The following is a 22,803-nucleotide window of genomic DNA, read 5'->3' as shown; positions in this document are numbered from 1 at the left end:
ACTAGTGCCCCCCCTGAATACCAATGCCACCGCACTGAACACCAACGCAGTGCCCCGCCACTAAAGACTAGTGCCCCTCCACTGAACACCAATGGGAAATTCCCTACTGAAAAAAAACCACACATAAAACATACATACAATGAACATGCAGTGTATGCAGTGGAGGTCAGAGACCTGGCTGTTTTGTCTGACAGGGAAAACTGGATGACAAAACTGGCTGTAAAAAATTAAGGTAAAACACTTCCCATATATGTATTTCATGTGTGCATTTTGCAGCTTGTCTGGAGTTCAGCTTTAACAGAAATAAAATACCCAGATGTATGTAGGTGCAAGTGTTGTTTTTTTTTTTAACAGCTTCCTCTTTAATCATTTCTGCTACTAAATATAAGAATTGCTTTGTCATGTGTTTACAAAGTAATAACAAGTATGCAACCAGCAAGAATTAATAGAACCCTGGTGAACGGCAAAGCGTGCATTAATTGATCACACATCATAAACAAGTGAAACATTTATTTAAGGTAATTACAGCGCAAGATTCACTATTTATCTGAGCCCACAATGCATTTCAATGCCGAATGATATACTTGCTCACATGTAGCCAAACAAATATTTATGAGATGATACATCTGGAATGCGAGTTCTCTACGCTTACACCCTTCCCAAAGGAAAACGCAGAATTATACAAACTGACAAAGTTCTTTCAACATGAAATAATTACTTCCATATATGACAGTATCTGTCTGATAAGAGCGTTTCAGCCAGTCTTGCAAAGCCACTGGCCTGGACCGACCGATTAAATGAGAACAGGCTAGGAGCAGCTAATGCCAACTGCGGGGCACCAAGCAGGCTGTTCCACCCAGATGATGTGAATGTGTTTCACATGTCTGGTCGGAAGGGTGGCCAGGAGGGGTAATGCTGATCTCCTCACAGCAGGACAGATTTTAATGAAGGCAAGAATGTTAAAGAACATTATGTTACAAAATATTTATTGTTAAAAGGTGCGTTTTTCTTTATAAATCTGTTTCTTCTATAAAACAGAACATATAGAAGTGATATTGTAATCAAAAAAAGTTTTCCACTTTTACCCCCTGTAGCTTACTTCTGTCTTGTAACACAATGGGGACCCCCACCTCCCAGTTATACGGGTAAGCAACATCAGGACACTAGCCCCATTGTTTAACCCTTTCGTGTTCAGGAGTCATTAAAGTCTAGATTGCCTAGGGCAAATTTAACAGTAGTCAGTTCACTTGACTATAATTCTATGACCAATTTAAAAATGTTAAGGATATATTAGTATAAGGATTTCATTAAATATAAAATGTGAATAAAAATCCTGCTTTTTTATTATAGGCTAATACAGTGGATAAAATTGTATAAAAAATATTTTCATATATTTGTTTTAATGATGTATTTTTTAATACTATGACTGCATTAGACAATTTTAGTATTAAACAGAGGGACACTGTCATCTACAGTCTGCAGTGGCCTTTCCAAGCTGGAGCCATTTCATTGAAGCATTCAGCTTATGTTTTATCACTACGTAAAAGCTGGCATAGTGATAACATGTTTGGGAACCCCTAACTGGATCCTGAACAAAAGCCGTCAGTGACAAATGGTATTGACAGCTATAAATCATGCAAAGTGGTGGCTGGCAAAGGAAGAACATTTATTGACGTAACCTAAGCACAAAGCATTGTACAGAGAAATATTAATTCAGAGATTGAGGACAGGAAGGGGTTAGAGGGAAGCTATTGTATATTTTCAGTGGGTACACATTTTTAATAGTTATAGATCAATTATCTGAAAGCAATATTAAACACAATTTCAACATCTTTACTTGCTACTGTGCCAATGTTTGATTAATGTTCAAAAACACAACTATAAATGCTCCTTCTAGGAATCTTATGCATAAAAAAAATGTTGTAAGATTATCATCCTTGGTTAATACCCAACTCGAGACAGAACTCTTTCGTTTATGACCACCTAGGGAAGTGATTAGTCATTGGACTCAATTCACAAAGCTTTTACTCAAACATAGGGATCCTTATATTAGCCATGTGACTGTAAATCGGACCAAATAACAGACAAGAAATCGGAAGTAATCGACATGTGCAAATAACAGTCACAACTGTCACTGTTTTGTAATTAACTGCCTAGTAGATTAAGCCTATTGTGTCATCCTACTATGGAAGGAAGCAGAGCTTGCATATGTAATTAGCAAATATGGCAGCCCCATGCATCTATTTAAACGATGAGCTCAAATGCCTTTTAAATGATAAAACTTCCATTGACAGGATTTTTTGCAAAAACCAAAAAAAACAAACCTATCATGGTATTCTGAATTATTTGGTTTATTTGATTTTATGTATTAACGCCGTCATAGGAAATAAATTAATATAGAATTCAGGAGTTGGGGAACAACATTTAATTTTAAAAAATATGGAAGACAATAATCACTTATAATTCAGCACAGACTTCCTGGCTACTAGGATCTGCCCTGGGTATTACTGCTCACAGACAACCAATAATACTCCAATATCAGTTTTATCCCTCAATGGTGCTGTGTATATTGGAGACTGCAGTTTATTTTGCTTGTTAAATGAAGGGGTCCACTACTGAAGAACGAACCCTGGCAAAATACACACTCTGGGGAGATAGGCATGCGCAACCTATTGCATTGGGGCGGGCACACAAAAGGACAAACACACACGCCTCTGTTTAGCATTACCATGATGTGCAACAGAATTGATAAAATGTTCCCCATTGTGCATTTATATCTGAACTAAAAATTAGATTTCATTACAATGCTATTAATATTTATGTCAGCTTTACTTTCCATCACATGACTGCCAAGTTCACATAGGCCCATTCTATAAACTGATTGATTAGCTTATGAATGCTAATCTCATAGGAAGAAAAAAGGCTCCTTTCCGATCAGGTCTGCCTGTCAGTTTTTCAGGCTGGCCTGATCAGAAGTCCAGTGTTAGTCTATAGGCAGCAGCTGGATGTAAACAGGCATCCATGAAATCTGATTACCCCCGGCTCTGGCCAGGCCTGGAAAAATAAATGGATCAGAGATCCGTTTCGCCGGAACTGATTGTGCCGGATCGGGGGTAATCTGATGTAAACTGGCGCTTAGATTAACACGGGTAATGTCAGTTCTTTTCCTCCATCGCACTGACACGGAAGACACAACGGCGACATCCGCTCCAATCAGGAGAGGATCTGTGCATGGATCCCCAACTGATCGGACCATCTGACCAAACTCCTTAACTTTACTGTACAATATGAGAAATGTGTCCAGCTCCTGATTCTAGTATATTGTAACAAACCAAATGCCTCCTTTTATACCAGCAATAATTCACAAAGTTGGAACATGGTTTCTGCTGTGATATGCAGCAAATTTCACCACTTCCTGGCAGGGATTCAGGGCCCCCAGAACCCTAGAGAGGTTTGTGCATGCACTGCCAGGTGTTTGCATTATAGTGATGTAGCCCCTTTCAGCACTAACAGCATTCATTTTATTAATCATGATAAAAATGATATCAAAATTACTTACAAATAACACTATAAAAACCATTGTTTAGAAAAAAAACAAATAAAAAACTATGAAATCCATTGTTTTGGAAATAACAAAAGAAACCTAAGCTGAATTTAGACAGCTGCAACCAAGAGTGATGTTACATTTTTGAGCAGACAACAAAAATGCCACAGAAGTTTTTTTCTTTTATTGAGACATTATTTATATTTTTTATTGCACTATTTAATTATTTTAGATTTGGCTGGAATTTAGATTTAATTTTGATTCCTCCAAGGAAGGCTCATAGGTCTCTCTTCTTTCCGTAGGCATGTATGTATCCTTACAATGCCCAGTCCGCAGTTGGAGCTTGTATTATGTGCCCTGATCAGTGTCTGGGGGTGTAGCTTTAGCAAACAATGACAATCCCAGAAATTAACAGCAAATGATAAGAATAACTATTAAAAATGTCTTCTAGTTCGATGGTCCTTCTCTTATAGGGATACATATTTTAAACTTTCAATGAGAACATAAATTCTCTAGTAAGAAGAAAATGGTGGGATATATGGACATGCACAGTGGCGTAACATCCGGGGGGCACTTGCCCCGGGCGCAGGACTTAGGGGGGGGGCGCCGTTACGACCCCCGCTAAACGGCCCCCGCTAAACGAAGCCCCTGGCTCCCTTTCTCTGACACGATCACCCGGCTGTCATCGGGCGCCGCTCGCTCCTCCGAGGCCACTGCGAGCGGGCCTCTACAGTGCCTGATTGGCTTAGTTCTAATGGATGTTTATAGAATATGGGGGAGGGGGGGGGCGAAAAAAAATGTTCTGCCCCGGGAGCCCATAACTCTGGTTACGCCAATGGACATGCATATAGAGAGCATCTCATTAATTTTATTCAATTTAGTCTGAAAAAAGAAAAAAAGTACAATCTATTCCAAGTAAATGCTAAGTCATTTCTGGAGCAAGACATGGAAAATAAGGCAAATAGCGGGGGCTGACATTGCTCCGAACATGTGTATGCCATCTGAATCCTCCTTCGACATGACTGGATTAATCTGCTTCAGTGTTGGAACCGTGCATGCTGATCAACAGAAATACGGGTGCACAAACTGCAAGCTTCTATTGTATTTATATTACTTTGTGCTTCAATAATAAATCATGCATACATATACAGAAAATCGGTGTACAAGAAAAGAACATTGCTATGTTGTTTATTATAAATTTTATTTATAGCAGACTTTTAAATGCTTGCTTTTGACCGAAAGATCCAATTTAAGCCAAATAGAAAGCCAGTCCTCTCACAATTGATATTTCAGTTTTTTTGTCTTTGCTGGAGAGTGAAATAATTTCTTATAGAATAGATCTTTTAATTTTTCTTAGAGCTTCTGTTTTGATACATCTGCACACCCACTTTGGTCATTGTGAGGGGTTCCTACTCTCTATGTTGGATGAAACGGGGATGCTGGAACATATCAAGTTTGAAGGAAAAACCCAAAACCCCAAGGTGGACAGGAAGAGTTGGGAAACTCTCGCTGGCTGGAACATTTTGCTGTTGGAGTAACCAAGACATACAAAAAGTCAGGGCCTAGCTCTGCCCACCAAGCTCCATTTATACCTAAATTGTTAATTTTACAATTACTGTTCTTTTAAAGGATCACTGTGCTTTAAAGAGAAACTCCAGTTATTTACAAAATGAACCCTTGCAGTGGGAATAGGCATGCCCCCACTTTACTGTGTGGGGGTTGAGTATTGGAGTCCAGCTGATGCAATACTCTCAGTCTCCATTTAAGCAATGTTCACTGTGCAGCCCCAAACAATTGAATTTTTAGTCGGTGCCTACCTGAAATAAGTCATTTCAGAGAGTTGCCCCCTGTCAACCCCCCCTCTCCGGGGTGTGGGGGGGGGGAGGGTGCAACAATAGGGAAGAAAGCTGATGCTTCCCTTGCGATCTGTTGTTTTTTTTTTAGTATTCTGCCAGCTGCTGTCAAAATAAAAGAAAAAAACGACATAGGAATGAATAGCTGGATTGCTGTTGGCTATTTCAATTTGCAATAGCCAATAGCAAGCTGGCTATTGCACCTGCCCACTGCTGCTGTCAATCAGATGAGGACCTGATGGAGAACTTCAGGTCTAGCTCTGCTGATTGACAGCAGCAGTGGGCGGGTGCAATAGCTAATCCGCTATTGGCTATTGCAAATTCAAATAGCCAATAGCAATCCAGCTATTCATTCCTATGTCGTTTTTGTTTTCTTTCTGACTGCCTGGGGCCCCCCAAAAAACAGCAGGGAAAGGTTTACTCTGCTAGATCAAGCATAGTAACCCTTTCTGGGAGAAAATGTTTCTCCCCCCGGTGTCCGGGAGCCGCTATCTAATAGCGGAAGACTCGCGGAACATCCGAGAGAGTTGAGATGTCTGCTATTATCACAAAACTTTGGTTTGATTGATCTCAAAGTCTCAATTTCAATGTTCTCTGCAAATAACAGGTAATGTTTAAGATGTTTCAGCTCCTACTGATTGTTTTCATGTAATTGAACCTGTAAAAAGTGAATTGTCATTTTATTGTCTATGCCAGCGGTGGCAAACCAATGGCACGCGTGCCACAGAGGGCACGCAGAGGCCCCTCTGGTGGCACGCGAGCCTAGGTCCCGGTTACAGTGACCCGCACACTCCAGGTGCAGGTCACTATAAAGTCATGTTAAGTTTTTAAATATGGCTGCTGCGAATCGCGGTGGCCATCTTTAAACCTGGCAGGTGCCCAGATTCTATTTAATATCTTGCCGAACCAGCAATATAATAAATCAGGGGTGCCCATTAGGTCGATCGCGATCTACCATTGATCGCAAAGCGATCCCTGGTAGATCGCGATGTCCTGTCCTCCTGACGTGGGGCTTCTCTGGATCCCCGCTGCTCTCCCCCATCTGTATGCAGGGGGAATCCGAGAAGTGAACGAGGCTCTGCAGGCAGCGGCGGGGGTCGGAGCCGCTATCATCAGCAGCGCGCCAAGCGGTGAGGAGAGAGAGAGCCGCTCGGCCTGGATCTGAAAGCCCGCGGCTCTCTCTCTCTCCTCACCGCACATGCTGCTGTGACAACGGCTCCGTCCTCCGACTCCCCCCCCCCCCCCCGCGGCTGCAATGCCTTCCTCAGTTCTGCTCGTATCCCCTGCTGCCTCTGCCCAGGAAAGCAGCGGAGATTCAGAGGAGAAGCTGAGCCCTCCTTTGTACGTGGCCGAGCGGCAGAGGATCGGTACATATGAGTAATATGTACCAGACCTCTGTGCAGGACAAACACTGAAGCGATCAGCTGATCACTCCAGTGTTTGTAAATAACTGGGGACACATAGTACTATGTGTCCCCAGTTATGAATGAACAGGACGTGATTTACATCACTTCATGAGTTTCCCAATGGGGAGAAGCACACTGTACAGAGGCTCCTCCCCATTCAGAAACTGCTTGATAGTAAATAGTTTCTGAATGAATGGGAAGCCTCTGTGCTTTCCATTCATTTATTTTTTTGATGTGTGTGTTTTATGTGTGTGTTTCATTACGTATGCGATGTGTGCGTGTGTTTTTAATGTGTGTGATATCTATGTATGTGTGGTTTCTTTTTATAATGAGTATGTGATGTGTGTTTTATTGAGTCTATAAATGTTTGAATATGTGCGTTTCCCTATTTTGTCAAAAGGCAGTGATGTTGAATGTTTTTTAAAGCCCAGCGCCCAAACTGCAATACAATACTATACTTATTTTCAGCGCTGGCACTTTGAGATAAATAAATTGATTTTGCGTCGCAGTTTGGGCACTCGGGTTCAAAAACGTTCGCCATCACTGGTCTATGCCATCTTCACTGGTCTAGCTAGAGAGTGCCCTTTTGAACAAGAGGACATATATGTCCCACATACAAGAGAATCCTGGTTTGCACATGCTCTTTAATGTGCACCCAGTCTCATCACAGGAAGTCTGTTTTTGCACTTGGTGTGGTAACCTACACTATTACCATGAACATATGATTAAAAAACAAACAAGAACAGATGAAAACCTTCTATAGCCATAGCAATTGTAAAATGTATGTAGTAAAATGGTAAATAGATAAATCTGATAAATCTGCTCTATCAAATACAGTAACCAGAAAATAATCAGCATGGTTTCCAATCATATGATCACTATGACAGCTAATTATAGTGATCACGTGGTTTTGTTTAAACAAGCTGGAGGTGGCTGTCTCAGCCGTCATTGTAACTTGCACAGACAGAGGCACCTTGACAGAAGCATCTGGCAAGCTGCAGCTGGTAAAGTGATATAGAGACTGTAAAAAATAAAATACAATAAAATTATTGTATTCATTAAAAAGTTTTTAAAAATATTAAAGTATAAGTTGGATTTTTTCACAGTTTTCCCCATTTGCCAGATCATAACAACAAATCCGAGCAGTGTCTTTATTAAAACAGTGTTCCCAAAAAAGCTATATATGTCCCTAAAAAAACATTATGTAAGCAGGCAACTTTGCACTAGGGCTAATAGTGAAGTTACCCGAGGCATACTGATGCTGGTAAATTTGGCCTGGACAACTAGGCATCTATGACCTCTATCATAAAAGGGTTAAAAGGATGAGTGAATCCTAAAAAAGACCCCATCATTTTACATTGACCAAGGTAGGTCAGGCCAAGGAACAGAGAGAAGAAGATTCCGATTGAATCAGCCATTCCCTAACTCAGATTCCAGACATGGATGTTCAACCTATTTAGATTCACAGGGAATGAGGCCCCTTCTGATCAATAGTACAGAAAATGTAGCAACGTCCATCGGAGGCTTGTGAGTCAGGTAACATAAGACCTGGTGACTTCTATTCTGTCCAATGGGTGGTTATTGATCTTTTAGAACCACAGTGCGTTTTGCTAATTCTGCATCTGGGATAATAAGAAGAAGTGTTTAACATTCTGTTCTCTTCTACGCATGCAAATCCCTTTTATGAGCTTTTTCTCAGTATTCAAGCAATTGTTTTTCAAATGCTAGCAATGCATCACTATGAAATCTTTGGCTTAAAAAACACAAAATTACAAACAGTTGTGAAATAATTAAATGATGCACTTTCCTAGATCTAACACTTTATGGAGCGTTTCATTCTGTGTGATTCTGCTACAATGTTTTATATTATTCTAGTACACGTTTTTGTACATTTTGATTGCCTGTAGGTGTCATTATTGCTTCAAACGCGAGCAAAACAGCTATATATAAAATAAGAAGAAACCAAAAAATCCTATTAAAAAAATGTTTGTAGCAAGTTAAAACTTTGATGGCAGCCCTCATTACATTTAAAGCAGATGGACTAAATGAATTGTAGTCATTTGGTGACCACTATAACCAAGTGTGCTCACTTATAACAGATGGATAAAATCCTGGAAAAAAAATATCAGTGTTGCCCAAAGCAACCAGATAAATGTCAATTTCTAGCCAGTTACTATCAGCAGCAAGGACACATTTGTTACCTCCAGTTATGATACACTATATGACCATATTTTTCTGGACACCTGACCATCACCTAGTTATACGAGTTTGCTGGGCATTCAATATATGAGTTTGCATGGCCACTAATATGGAGCTGGCCTATCTATTTGACTATAAAAGCCTCCACTCCTTTGGGAAGGCTCTGCACAATACACAATAAGACACTGATGTTTGATAAGAAGAACTCAAGTTCATTTACATCAAACTCGGAAAAACTGGCCCAGCCTTGTGTGCTGGGGCGCAGCCATGCTGGTACAGAAAAATACCTTATCAAAACTATTGCTACAGGTTGGAAGTGCAAAATTGTCTAAAATGTCTTTGCAGTAACAATACAGTTGAGTACGGTCTAATTTTTTTATATTTGCACTAACAGGACCACTGGAAAGACTTGAACTTAATTTATAATGCATCTAATAGTCCTTTCTGATATAGTGTAGAGAGCTATTTGCGGCATCATCATGGAGGGCCAGTGCTGGGCAGCTAAAAAACAAAAACAAACAAACAACAGGCTTTTGATAAGGTTTGTGATTATTAATTAAAAAGGAAGGGGGGCAAAGGTCAGGGAAGACTTTTCAACTCTTTCTGTACTAAAGTCACTCTGGGATACAAGCTCAGTCCTTCAAGAATCAAATAAACCATTAAAAATTGCCTGCCATCACCACTGGTACTAATTAAGTCCTGTCTTGAAAACTAAACCCTAATATATGTCCTTTTACTTTCTGGAACTCTGGCACATGTGACCAGGACATGTGACCATGCACATTATCTCAGGGGAGGAAAATGCCTTTCGCTGAGATCTTGCGAGATTAAGATGAGATTTCCGAGCATTACACTGTGATGTAACCTTCCCAGGATGCAACGCTTGGGCACAGGCTGCAACACTAATGCCCAAAAGGACCAGGAAGTAGAAAAACAGTAATTGTAAGCACAAGAAAAATGTGTTTAATTACTGTAAGGTGATTTCATATCAGCATGCAGAGTGGCGTGGTAAAGTAATTTTTAATGCGAGGGGGTAAAGGTCCGCTTTACCTAGCAGATGCTATCAGGGGTTTCATAGAACCAACCGGCACCATGTGGCCCGCAGCAGGCTGATAAGCCAGGCAAGCAGTCGCGGACTGTGTACCTGACTTGGGGGAGCAGCTACACCGCCTGCATCAGTCAGATGCAGACCGCATAGCTGCTGCTGGCGGTGCCAGCATTCAGTTCCTTTCAGCCGGTGCTCTGACAGCCTTCACTGAGCACCAGCCGAAAGGTTGGATTAGTAAGGTCTGCACCAGCCAAAAGGTGCAGACCTTACTAATCAACCACTGAACCACCAGGGATTGTGCCTCCTGCCTGCAAAAATGTAAACAGGTGAGGTAGTTCTATCTTTTATTTTATGTGGGTGTGCATTATTGTGTATTTCTTTGTGAGTGTTAGAAAGCAATCACTATCCCTGGATGCACAATCACTGCGTACAGGGATACTGATCGATTCCTAACCGCATGTAATCATATCACATACGATTACATGCGGTGTGCTGGCGTTTACATGCAGCAGCTGTCACCTGATCATTAACTTGATTGGCTGACATGTAAACGGCAGATTAGGGATTCCTGCTGCCGGAAAACGCAAGTTCCTGATGCAAGAATCCCTAATTGCACATAAACTTACAGGTATGAATGGGGCCACAGGTATTTCTGTGGGTGTGTATTATTGTGCATGTATTTCTGTGTGTTTGTGTGCATATTTCTATGTGTGCGCGTATTTCCGTGTGTGTGTTGGGGGGGGGGGTATTTTTTTGCGTATTTGTCTGTGCGCGTATTTCTCTGTGCGAGTGAGTGTGTAAATCTGTTAGTGTGGGAAAAACCACACACATGTATACATGTACGGATATGACACACACAGAAACATTAACACACATATTGACATCACTCACATAAATCCGGACAACACACACACACAAACCATCAGAAAAAATATACTGACATGGCATACAAAGAAACCATCACAAAACAGATACGGTCATTATCAACACACGCAGATATTAACACTGCTACCGTATATAGCGACATTTTTTTTTTGAAGTATGACATTTTATGAAATTTGGCAAGCGCCCCCATGTGAATTGAGTTTGAGATCCCTGCTATATAGAATGTCATGGCAATCAAAGAGCTTAATACAAGATCACTGCTACAATAGTGATTTAGGAAGTCACAAAGCTTAAACAGTGGGCAAAGAATTCAAAAATATTCCAAAGAATGCTGGGTGGTGTTTACATCAAATTCTCAATCTGATAAAGGACAATTAGCAGAGCAGGTCTTGTTGTGTTAACATACATTTTATCAGATGCATTTATGCACAAGTAACCTTTCAAGGGGCACAATCCTTACTCAAGGATCAAGAGGAATGCTACCAAACTCTTCATTAGTATACTAGTGAAAAAACTACACTGGGTTGCCCATTGTAGTCACAGTAAAAAATGCCATACTTGCTGCCCTCCAGAGTCACTGAAACAAATTCCAAAACGAACGCCCACTAACAGCATAATTTGAAATGTCACACAAAACTGTAGGAATAGGCAGATGATGCATCCCCTTCCCTTATATTATCTCACAGGGGCTGTCTTTAAATTCTAGTTTGTAGGTGATAATGAATTGAGGGAGGGAGGGAGAGCACTGCCTACCCTTCTCAAACAGCTACACAGAATAAGCAATGCCGAGTCCTAACCTTAGCAGCACACTCTTCATTCAGACTGCCCACCATTCTTATTAATCTAATTTGTGACACTTCGTGAAGAAAAAAAATCATGCTCTTGGCCAAACAAAATTGACCAAGTGGTTTGGTTGCCAGGCCAGAGAAAAAAACTGCCACGAGGCCAACATTGGCCTATGGACTGTGTGACAGTCACCTTTATCTAATACCTTACATGAGTGAAAGGGCCCAAGCTGATCATCTCTGACCACCTTACATTTTTTTTTTACTTCTGCCCCAACACTAATATAACTTGCATGCATCTTTTATTTGGATATTTTTGAACTACTTTTCATAAAAAAATGTGCAGCCTGTAGACTGCTGTGGAGATTTCTCTTTACTTCCTATCTTGAAGAAGCAATAAGAAATAAGGGGAGATCTCACCAAACCAAGGGGAATTCCGATCAAAGACAGCTGTCATAATTGTGCCAACTGGATGATTTACTCGCACCTCCTGTTCTGTTGACAACTCAAACTATAGAATTCCCAACACTTTTTGTCTCCATGTCCAGGACAAAGAGGGGAATCCCCAGCAGGTACAAAGACAGCAACAGAAACTTGACAGAAGGTCTGACCCTTCACTGCTCTATCCAAAACTTAACAAAAAAAAAAACAGTTTTGCCTTTAAGTTGAATGGCACCTTAGTAGTTGTGAGATTTTGATATGATACAAACAGAACAGTGTTTATTACAAAGCAAAATCATTTTTTTTAAATATATAATTATATATATATAGAAGCATAATCATAACGTTTCTTGACCAGGCTGGAAATATTTTACCAACTCCTCATAGCTTTAAAACTGTCAGTATAGCGGAATGCTTTGGCAAAGGGTATAGGTTTGTTTGTATGAAGTGGATCTGGATGTTCATTGAGGAAAATTAATGATATTTTAATGGTTGATTTTAAAATTTTCTTACCTATTACATCAGAGGCCCTCAAAGATTCTTTTAAGAACAGAACAGAGATTGCTGCACTTCCTTAACAAAAAGAAAAAAGTATATTATGAACTATTGGAACAAAGGTGACGCAGCAAGACAGGTTCTTCCTATAACTAAAATATCCCTCTTGAATGGACTGACTCTACAAAGATTTATTCCCAACAGAGAACACAAACTTACTAATGACATTGCTAAATAATGGTGCACAAAATGTTACCGTGAACGGCACCATAAAAAACATGAGGCATCATTCTTTCAGCTGATGAAATCTATAATTAGAATAGTTTTAGAAGGTGATTGGGTGGAATTTTCCCTTAAAGAGTATATAATACTTTTCCATGAAAAATTTGGTGGACACCTTCCCACAGTCTCCAGACAGGTGAATCCATTCATACAACCTGGTGTCGACTACTCGCACATACAGAGCCTTTCCCCTCTATGTTTTTTATATCTCATATCAGACATCTACAGTATTCTATACAAGATTTTATTAAAGGCTCAACATCTTTTTAATTGAGGCATTATCTTAGAAATGGGCTAAACTGTCAGGCCTTGGTAGCAAAATCAGTCACATGCAATAGAAAGATAAAAGCAACAGCAAGATAAACTAGTGTTTTCCTCTATATAATTGTCTGTGAGGCCTTTATGTTATCAGTCTCTCCATGACAACAGTTCATCATGTCACGGGTCTGTCATTCACCGTTTAAGGCCACATGCTAGCTGAAAGCTGGATCCCTGAGGCCTAACAGATAAGCAGAATCTACTTTAGGTTTATAGAAAAGCACTTTGTGTACCTTGCCAGGAAGGTTATTTCTAAATGGAGGGCTTAAGGGATGGTGAACATTTGCAGATACAGAACTATATTTAATTTCGGTTAAGGCCTCATTCAGGTATGCTCTGCCGCCCCTCTGAAAAGCCATCCACTGTGGAAGAGCAGCGGCGGTCCAACAATCAGGAGGCAGTACTGCCACCTCCTGAATGCTTTAATTTAATGGGGATTTTCTTTCGCAGTAACGCTCCACAACCATGTGCCCAGCGCAGTTCTATTGATTGCAATTGTCACGTAAGGCAAACAGCATGACCTACCAAAAGTGACATGATGTTTAAAATTTCCCAGGGTCACGACATAAAGCATGTGCACAAGCATGAGTGACAGCTATGTTAAATTTTAGGTGGGCAGTTGGGAAAGCAGTAAAAACACCTTGGGCGCCCGTGTGAACGAGACCTGAAAACAAATGTATTGGGTAATTTCTTTTTTTATTATTAGTTGTGAACAGAATTAAGGAAGCATTAATTGAAGAAACATGTCATAAGCGTCAATTAGCCAATGCTTCCGGCCACGCAGGGTCCCTTCTTCAAGGTGACAATTGCTCAATGCTTTTCAATTAAAGTGTATCTAATAATGCCAAAACTTTTGTTTGTTGAGTAGCAATTTTATGAAAATAGTACAAAATTAACTAAAAATTAGAATAGGGTGACTTACCTATAACAGCGACACATCCTAAAGGGGCGATGAGTGTTGCTGGGGCAAAGCCATAAGCAGCAAAGTTGCCCAGTTCACCAATTCCCATTAGTAAGATTCCACACCACCAGAGCTTGCTTCTGTAATATGGGATGGGATTCTGCTGTTGCGCTAATCGTACATGTGTGTATTTCTGAAATAGAATAATCAGCTTCATCAACAGTGAACACATTTTACTGTTCCTAATGCAGAAATCCAGACCAGTAGCAAAGTACACATTTGAAATACCTACATAGATACATACAGTACATACAATGAATACATACATTTGTTGAATTGTTTAACCTGCAAACTATTTGTAATTCTGTTCAGCCAGTCTTTGATTCAGACACTTCTGTCACAATGCGCAACCAGGAAAAACACTCCAGAATTTCCCTGTTAAGTCTTTTCAGCTTCCTGTGTCACCCAATGATGCTGAATAATTGTCAATTCAGTAGACTGGACTAGAGGTAGAAAGGTGACACTGGAAGTTGTAAACCTGTAAAGGTGTCACCAACTTGGGTACGAAGTGTGTGTGTGGGGGAAGTAAGGATCACAAAGATGGCTGAATGCTGTTAAAATGTCTTTGAAGATTCTAAAAGTTCACATTAGCAGTCGGGATTGTCCCTATAATGAGGTAGACAGAGGCTGTTGCCTCAGGTGGTATCTCTTTGGGTTATGTGGGGGCTCTGGCCCTTTCTGGCCAGAGTGTCCAAGGTTGCCAAGAGCCAGGTGGGGAGATGTGTAAGGGCCATACACATCTCCTCTCCCAGATCTTAGAATCCTGGGATGCCCTGGCTGGCATCCCACCCACCTCCTGGCGACCAGTGACATCAGTGAGCTGGGTGGTGCACCACCAGGATACTGGCCAGAGCGCCATTAGCATGCACCACCAGCACCCTGTCAATACACCTCCACCCCTGGAACGTGACCACCAGCAACCCCCCCCCCTCCCCTGGGGTGGCGATTATGCTAGGTACACCCCTGTTAACAGTATTTCAAGTGTTTATTTAGCAGTGTGACTGGAAAATTGCTGCTCTAAATTAAGGGAAAGCTCATTTGTATTTTGCAGATTAAGAACCATTTACAAACATCCATTAAATCTATAATACATGGACTTATTTCCAGTCACACATTATTACTGATCAGTTTGCTTAAGATAAAACGACTGCTAATTAAATTGAATGCAAGACTCTGGCTTGTAAAAGTAGCCGTGCTGATCACTGAGCCGCAGTGCTGCCGAAACCTAGGCAAGGAAGGCTTGCATGCGTTTTGTATTTTCCAAAATGTACAATGAACATTTTCTTCATGTTATTTAAACACCAATTCCACCTCTATATTGTTTGTTTGGTTCTGGCTAGAGTCGTGAAAGGCTGGGAACTCTATCAGGTTTTATTGTGGTCTATGGTCCCATAAGGGAGGCTTTCCGTTACTTTCAGTCTATCCGTCACTGGGCAGGAATTGAGGGTAAAATCTCCACCATGGAGACGCATCAAAGAAAAAACTGATTAGTGCTGTAGAGAGAGCTTAGTGCCCTGGTGAGGATCTTAAATGATGTCTGTGTACTTTGTCAAAGTATGATAAAAGTGATGGGAAATCACCTTAAGGGGCACACAGACATACAGCCAAAAAGGTGCTGAACCTTCTATGCTCTGTTCAAAACCTTTGCATTATGCCTTTCACCTCCCCTTTCCTCTGGAGCCTCCTCAATACCTCACCATAATCTTGTAACAGAAAAATGAATGGCGTCTGATATTTACAGAATTATTCATGAGGTCAAAAGTGCTCGTTAGCTTGCATAAAAAAAATAAAAAAATAGGGCACCTCTATTTTTTATATAGCTAAAAAAAAAAAATAACCCAAACTGTTAAAAGGTGCAATTTACGTTCTCCACAACACTAGTGTTTGAAAGACCACAAAAATGTCATTAATGGCCAGGATAAAGCTTATTTCATTTATCCCCTTGCAGTAAATTTCAGCTGTCTGCCCAAAAGCTGCACCTTTTTCTCCTCCATGGTCATGCTTTCTGTAATTGCCCTCAGGTCAGCACTAATGGAGAATAAGATTTTAGAAACTCACCTCAAAAATAAACAAGAACAACAAGTCTGGGCAGAAATAATGTCTTAAGACATAAATCTACAGAAACATGAGTGACAGAGACCAGCTCATTTATCTGTATGACAGCAAACCGCACCAACCGTTTACTATCTGATCACCGACAGGCTAAGACCAAGAAATCCTTCATAGCCCATAAACACGATATTAATGAAGGCAGATATTGGGAGAATCAATTACCTACTCAATGCATTGGCTGGAAACTATTTGACTTTTCCTTGGATTCTAACCATTGCGCTATGATCTCAGGAGGTCCTACATCTCCCTTGCCTGTACCATTTCAGCATACATTTACAAAAAAATATTGCTTCAACCTTTGTCTCTTCTTTATTTTCTCTCTGAATGCCTGTATCTTTACAGACACACCCGGTGCCATCCGATATGTAGACACACTTTGATGACTGTTTTCTCCCAGCATTCTTTTAATTGATAGACGAGGACACATACAATGCAGTATATTTAATGAATTCTCCAGCGCTACGGAGAAAACACAGAACCAATTACATCAGTGCCTGGCCCTTAATGAGCTTACTATCCAATGCCAGACGCACTAGAGGCAATGGGGGTTACCGCAAATCTATAACTGGGCCAATCAGGGCAAAAGAAAATGTTTCATGAATAGCAGGCACACTCTATTGCAAAAACATTTACTGGGCTCCATTGCCATCTTTTTTACCCACTGGAGTCCCATAAAATATATTTGATTTATAGGTATGGGCAAACTTGAGAACTTTTGAAAAGCAGTGGACATTGAAAAGTTTAATAGTAATGCACATGCTCTACCACAATAAACATAAAGCTAATAAAATATTTCCCAGCATAAGTGTGAGGAAAATAAGCCACTGTCTGTGGTGTCATTGGAAAGAAAAAAAAAATACATCTGGAAAGAGTAAAAAAAATTATTGTTGCTGCATTGGTGTGTCAGTGAGAGGAAAAAAAAATTGCATTGCGTCGGTGGTGTCAGTGCAAGGGGGACTGCCTTCATATCCATGGCAGTGGGATGAAGGTGGGGAGAAGGGGGTGAAAGGCTTGAGGAGGGGGCTCTAAAGGAAAGAGGAGACCTAGGGGCTCTGAGGATAGGGGCTAAAGGCGATACGGAAGGGAGGGCTGGAGGGCTTCTGGGGAGCTACGGTGGTTAAAGGGCTGTTGGGGGCTTTAATGGGGAGAGAGGCGCTCTGGGGCAAAGTGGACGGTCCCCTGGTGGAAATAGTAGTTCGGTTGTTAAAAGCCACAGAAATAAAGTGAGAAGAACCCACATTCCGCATTGTCCAACCAATGGGGTAGAGGCAGTGGGAAATCTGGGGTGCCAAATTTTCAAAAACTTGTACAGCCCACATATATAGTCACATGACCAACTAGTTCTAAAACAGCTTTCACTGCATAACAAAAAGGTAAACCTTACAATTGCAGATAAACAGGAACTGGTTTTTAAAATCTCCACATTCGCTGTGTCACCAGATATCAAATCACAGAAGTAATCCTGTAATGTCACCAGGGACGACTCTATGAAATCTCTGAACAGCTTGAACAGACAATAGTTGGTCTGTGTTGGCACACCTGACTGCTCACCAACATCCATGAGAGCTTAAAGTGCATCTAAACCCAATCTCATTTATGCTTTCATATATTAATGTCATTTTAAAAGTTGGTTTTCAATTTTTTTAAAGCCGCAGCTTAAAAAACCCCCCAAAAAACAAACCTGGTGATCCTGCCATGAAAGTCCTTCTTCAGGCACTTCCTTTTATAGGGTGACAACTGTCTCCCAATTGTGCTCCTACATTGTTACCCTGTCACATGCACCCCTGGAGGGGACTGCAAGAAGCCATGCTGACACACATTGGGTAGGCATGGTCCTCCATTGTCACCATCAGGAAGCCGGTTCAGAGCAGCAGACCATGGAAAGCGAACTTTAACAGGAAGTGGCTGAAATAAGGTTGCAGGAAATCAGAGGAACTGAGATGCAACAAAGGATTAAAAAAAAAAAAAGGTTAAAACAGTTGTACATGCAAAAAACATGTCAATTGTTTATTATACATGGTGCGTCCAGTTGAGGTTTAGATCAACTATAACACGGACAGTAAGCGATGCTTATGTCAGGAGTCTTTGTCCCCGATGTCACATTTCCCAGGCACTTTAGTAGCTGCCTTGGCTAAAGTCCCATTTAGAAACAGCCATTAAACCATCTGAGAAAATGTATTCTTACAGGTAACAATAGAAAATCAGATAAGAGTATTTAGGCAATATTCCTTACCTGCAGATTAAGAGATATACTTATTAGGAAACTTCCAATAATTGATAAAATAATGCCAAGGATTTCATTCTGGAATGAATGGAAAAATACAAACATGTGATTATTAAAAGGCAGACAAAGTTTATTAGCATAGCAGACCATTAATCACAAAAATGACCACTCTCGGTATACTGAATGTTTTTTTTAAAACCTTTTGAAATATTGGACAGCGCGCCTGTAGACATGGACTGACTGCATATCCAAACTGTTTATTTATTTGTAATCCATTGCAGTATAAAACACGTAACAATAATTAAAGGAAATCTGTCAGGGAAAATGCAGTGCTGTTCTGTTCTTAATAAAGCTAAGCTTTATATATTAATGCTAGTTGCCTGGCGCGTCACATCAATCCAATGGCTTTGATACTTTGAGGCACAGACCTGAAATAATTGTGCAGATCAGGAGTTTTGACTATTTTCTGCATAATTGTTCCAGATCAGTGACTATGGACGTTATGTATGGGGTGATCCTCACTATATCTGTAGAATGTGAGCTCAGAAGGTAAAACAGACAACTATATTGTCCCAGGAAAGGGCACTGACACTTGGGGGCCACACACTGATGCCATAGAAAGTCAATTTTTATCACTTTTACAAGGTCAGCAATGGCAGCTCTTTATATTTCTTTGATGATAGATTTCCTTTAAAGCCACAGAAGTAAGCACAGAATGAGCTAAATAAAACAACAAATCTATCAACAACACCATTGATGTGATGTGCCTGCCTTCTGGTAAGAATTGACTCCGGGATATCGGCTTTTGGTGGTGGAAGCCTAGCTTGGTGTTTAAAAAAAAAAAGAGAAGGAGGAAGGAGGAGAAGAAGGAGATTGTTCTCCAAGCACTGCCATCTTCTCTTGTTCCTCTTCTTAATATAGTGGCCTCAATCTTCAGCCAGTGGATGACTACTCTGGCGAGCGTTCCGCCCAGCCAGGATCTGGGTGGGACGCCAGCCAGAGGGTCCCAGGTTGCTAAGAGCTAGGTGGGGAGAGGTGCTGGGCCCTTACACATCTCCCCGTCCTGATCTTAGCAACCTGGGACGCTATGGCCAGAAAGGGGGTGGCGTTGTGCAAGAGAGCGGCCACTGTACAACAAGCATGCCCCTTCGCCTGTCTACCCCTCACATGACCCAAAGAGATATCGCCTGACGCAACAGCCTCAAGCTGCATCATTAAAGAGACGGCCTTGGGTATTGATCTATGTAAACATCAGCCTTTATTTCAACAAGTTGGGACTCCACCTGCTGGTTTGATAAATTACTACATATTCATATGCAAGACGTATATACCTACTGCACGACTATAAATGAATATACACATTTACTAATTAATGTTTATTCCTTTGGTCCTGACCATAGAAAAACATTAAAATAATATTATTAAATAAACATAATAATAAAAACAATATAATATAGTATAATAAAATATGTACAGAACTACTGTACATTCCCTTTAAAAGAAAACTTTCACCAGAGTGCGTTGTATGTTTCGATTTAGCAAGCAGCTGACATCACTGCACAGCTCATTGTCTGATCAGAAGAGTTCACTCACACAGTTTACTGTTAGGGATTTACCTCCAGGAACACTGTAATGTGTTTACACAGCAATGCAAACACCAGGGTGGTGCCTGCACACATTGCAAATGATACCGTCTAGCTACACACAAGTTCATAGAAATATTCTCCCCGATTCTACTTCCCACCAATCCTGGTCCAGCTGTGAGTATTTAACTGGTTTACAAACTTACTTTCTTAGTAAAATGTCATCCCAAAACATGGTAGTATCCTGCAATTAATGTAAACCCAAATGCTAGAATCACATATGTGCTTTAACATGTTAATGTAATTACGAATTTTCTAAATGTTTCAAATCTGCAGCTTTCATTAAAGTAATACCGGGTTATCCTTATGTAGGTCCTTGTTCAGGCTCTTCCAGTTATAGGGTGGCAATGCTCTGTCCATGTCTCCCAATTCTGCCACTGTGTTGTCACCAGGTCACCAGCAGCAGTGGCGCCATATATTACACAGCCATGGCCCACTGTTGTCACTTGAGATAAGCCTGGGGTTGGTGTGAACTCGATTCACCCAAGCCCGCTCAAAGCTGTGATGACCACCCCCTCCTCCCGACCTAATCAGTGGTGGCAGTTGCAGTGGATGTCTTCCCTGCTCCGCAGGTATACGTCACAAAGGGCCTCTGCAACTAATTGGGTCGGAAGGAGTGGGTCAGAGTTTTGAAGGGGCTTGGGTAAACTCTGACAACCAGGTTTAGCACCAAGTTCAGCCTCATTACTAGTTGTCACCATCTGGAAACCCAGCCTGAGAAATGCTATGCACCCATTAGTGGAGTTCATGTATACAGTATGTAGCTGTTGAGATGCAACAAAGGACATAAAAAAGGCAAAACAAAGATTTTATGTCAAAAATGGTAATTGTTTATGATACATAGGGCAAAATGAAAACTAAATGTCATCCGGTTGGGGTTTACCTCTACTTTAACATGATTACATCCTAGTGATAAAGCCAGGCCATACAACCTTTCATGGAGCTTCCAAATGTCCTTTGAAGAGGGATGATATCCTATTATTGTAGAATCAAGCACCAGTATACTTTCTGTGGCCTGAGAAGTAAAGAGGCACCTCCAAATAGGACCAAATTCAATTAGAGCTAGATTTCACCTGGTAATCCCGAGAATAACACACTTCATGTCCCTGGCTGGCTATGTTCACTTACACCTCTGTCTCTAAGGAGCGAGCCATGGTTATCACCCATATCTTCCTTTTCTTTTTTCCATGACATGGCTTGTGGAGAAATTTCCAAAATGAAGATAAAATGATTTGTACTTTCAGTTCAATTCATAGGCAATGGCAAGGATGCTGCGTTTCTGGCAAGATCAACAGGTATCTTCTGCAAGTGCTGAATATGTTCCAATTCTGATAAATGAAATCTAATGCAGCTACCACATCCAAGGACCAGTAAGTCGCAATATATGGTTTTATTTTTGGTTGCGGGTTTAGTTATCCTTTAAAGTAAAACCTTTGAGTCATGGAGGTTGCTATTGCTGACTTCTCATTCTGAAAATACTAGTTGCCTGGCCACCCCCTGGCCCAAGGTCAACAGCTCAAAAAGTAGCCAGGAGGTCAGCATGACAGATAGGCAACTAGCCTTCAGCAATGGTTAACTCTAGATTTTGTTCAGACAGATCTAAGCATTGTCACATTTAGGGGTAATTGTCACATTTAGGGGTTATTTTACGACCAGTAACATACGATTATGAGGTTTGGAAATACCAGCCACATGCTGAAATTCCCCAATAGGCTGGGATCATCTTTTCTCCTAAGAAATGGAAACAGTCATATTACACCGTATGGAATACATGTAAATGTCTGCCTTGTTGTTGAGAATATATCATTATCAATGGATCCTGTAACCTGGATGGGAGGAGAAGAGACCCTGTAGAGATAAGTCTGCATATACAGCCAGAAACACCTCGTGTCATTGCATATGAACAATGTGTCCCCAGGCAGCACATTGGGAGACAAGTCTTTCAAGTTATGCTAATCTACAAAGATTTTCCAAAAAGCTACAAGCTTTTTCAGCACTGATTTGAGCTGATCGACATTGAGCTACAGTGCACGTTTTGTCGCACTATGCAGCGCTTCTTTTGGCAGTCTATTAAAGTCTATGGGGGCCAAAATGCTTGAAATCCACCGGAAAATAGCTCATGTTCAAGTGACAAGCCTCTGCTACAAGCTACGGGCGACATTGAGCTGCAAGATGTGAACTTCTCCATTGAAATGCATTGGAAAAGCTACATTGAGCTTCATATTTGAGCGGAAGTCGCACTACAAACCGCTCAGGGCCGGTGCACGCCTAGGCGTGAATTGCCACGAGGTCAGAAGTCGCCCAGGTGTGCACCCCAGTCGCACTGGGCGGATCGCAAGGTTTCCCACCGGGATTCTGCCTGTGCTTCTGAACACGATTGTGGCTAAAACAGCCGCGCATCGTGTGTTACAGAAAAAAGGTACTTCGCCGTGGCATCATTTTGATAAGCTTATGCAATGTCACAACATTTATTTCCAGAGTTGCGTTCATTTTTCACCAGATCTTGTAGTGATGATGGGAGAGTCGGATCACTGCATGTTTTCTCCAGCACATCCCAAAGATACTCAGTGGGGTTAAGGTCTGGACTCTGTGGTGGCCAATCCATGT

The 22,803-nt window shown here is 41.0% G+C and overlaps 1 protein-coding gene across 1 annotated transcript in view; it reads right to left on the bottom strand.

Annotated features, from left to right (window-relative positions):
• Positions 1 to 22,803, bottom strand: part of NIPAL2 (NIPA like domain containing 2) — a 68,859-nt gene that overhangs the window by 37,407 nt on the left and 8,649 nt on the right. Inside the window, exons 2-4 of the mRNA XM_018556157.1 lie at positions 18,563 to 18,631; positions 14,179 to 14,350; positions 12,675 to 12,734 (exon numbers count right to left, since the gene is read on the bottom strand). Of these exons, the coding sequence (XP_018411659.1) occupies positions 12,675 to 12,734; positions 14,179 to 14,350; positions 18,563 to 18,631 (301 nt within the window). The remainder of the gene's footprint in view (positions 1 to 12,674; positions 12,735 to 14,178; positions 14,351 to 18,562; positions 18,632 to 22,803) is intronic.

The sequence above is a fragment of the Nanorana parkeri genome, unplaced genomic scaffold (assembly GCF_000935625.1).
Source record: "Nanorana parkeri isolate BGI_ZX_2015 unplaced genomic scaffold, ASM93562v1 scaffold226, whole genome shotgun sequence".
Classification (NCBI taxonomy): Eukaryota; Metazoa; Chordata; class Amphibia; order Anura; family Dicroglossidae; genus Nanorana; species Nanorana parkeri.
This window is presented reverse-complemented; position numbering and strand designations above follow the sequence as displayed.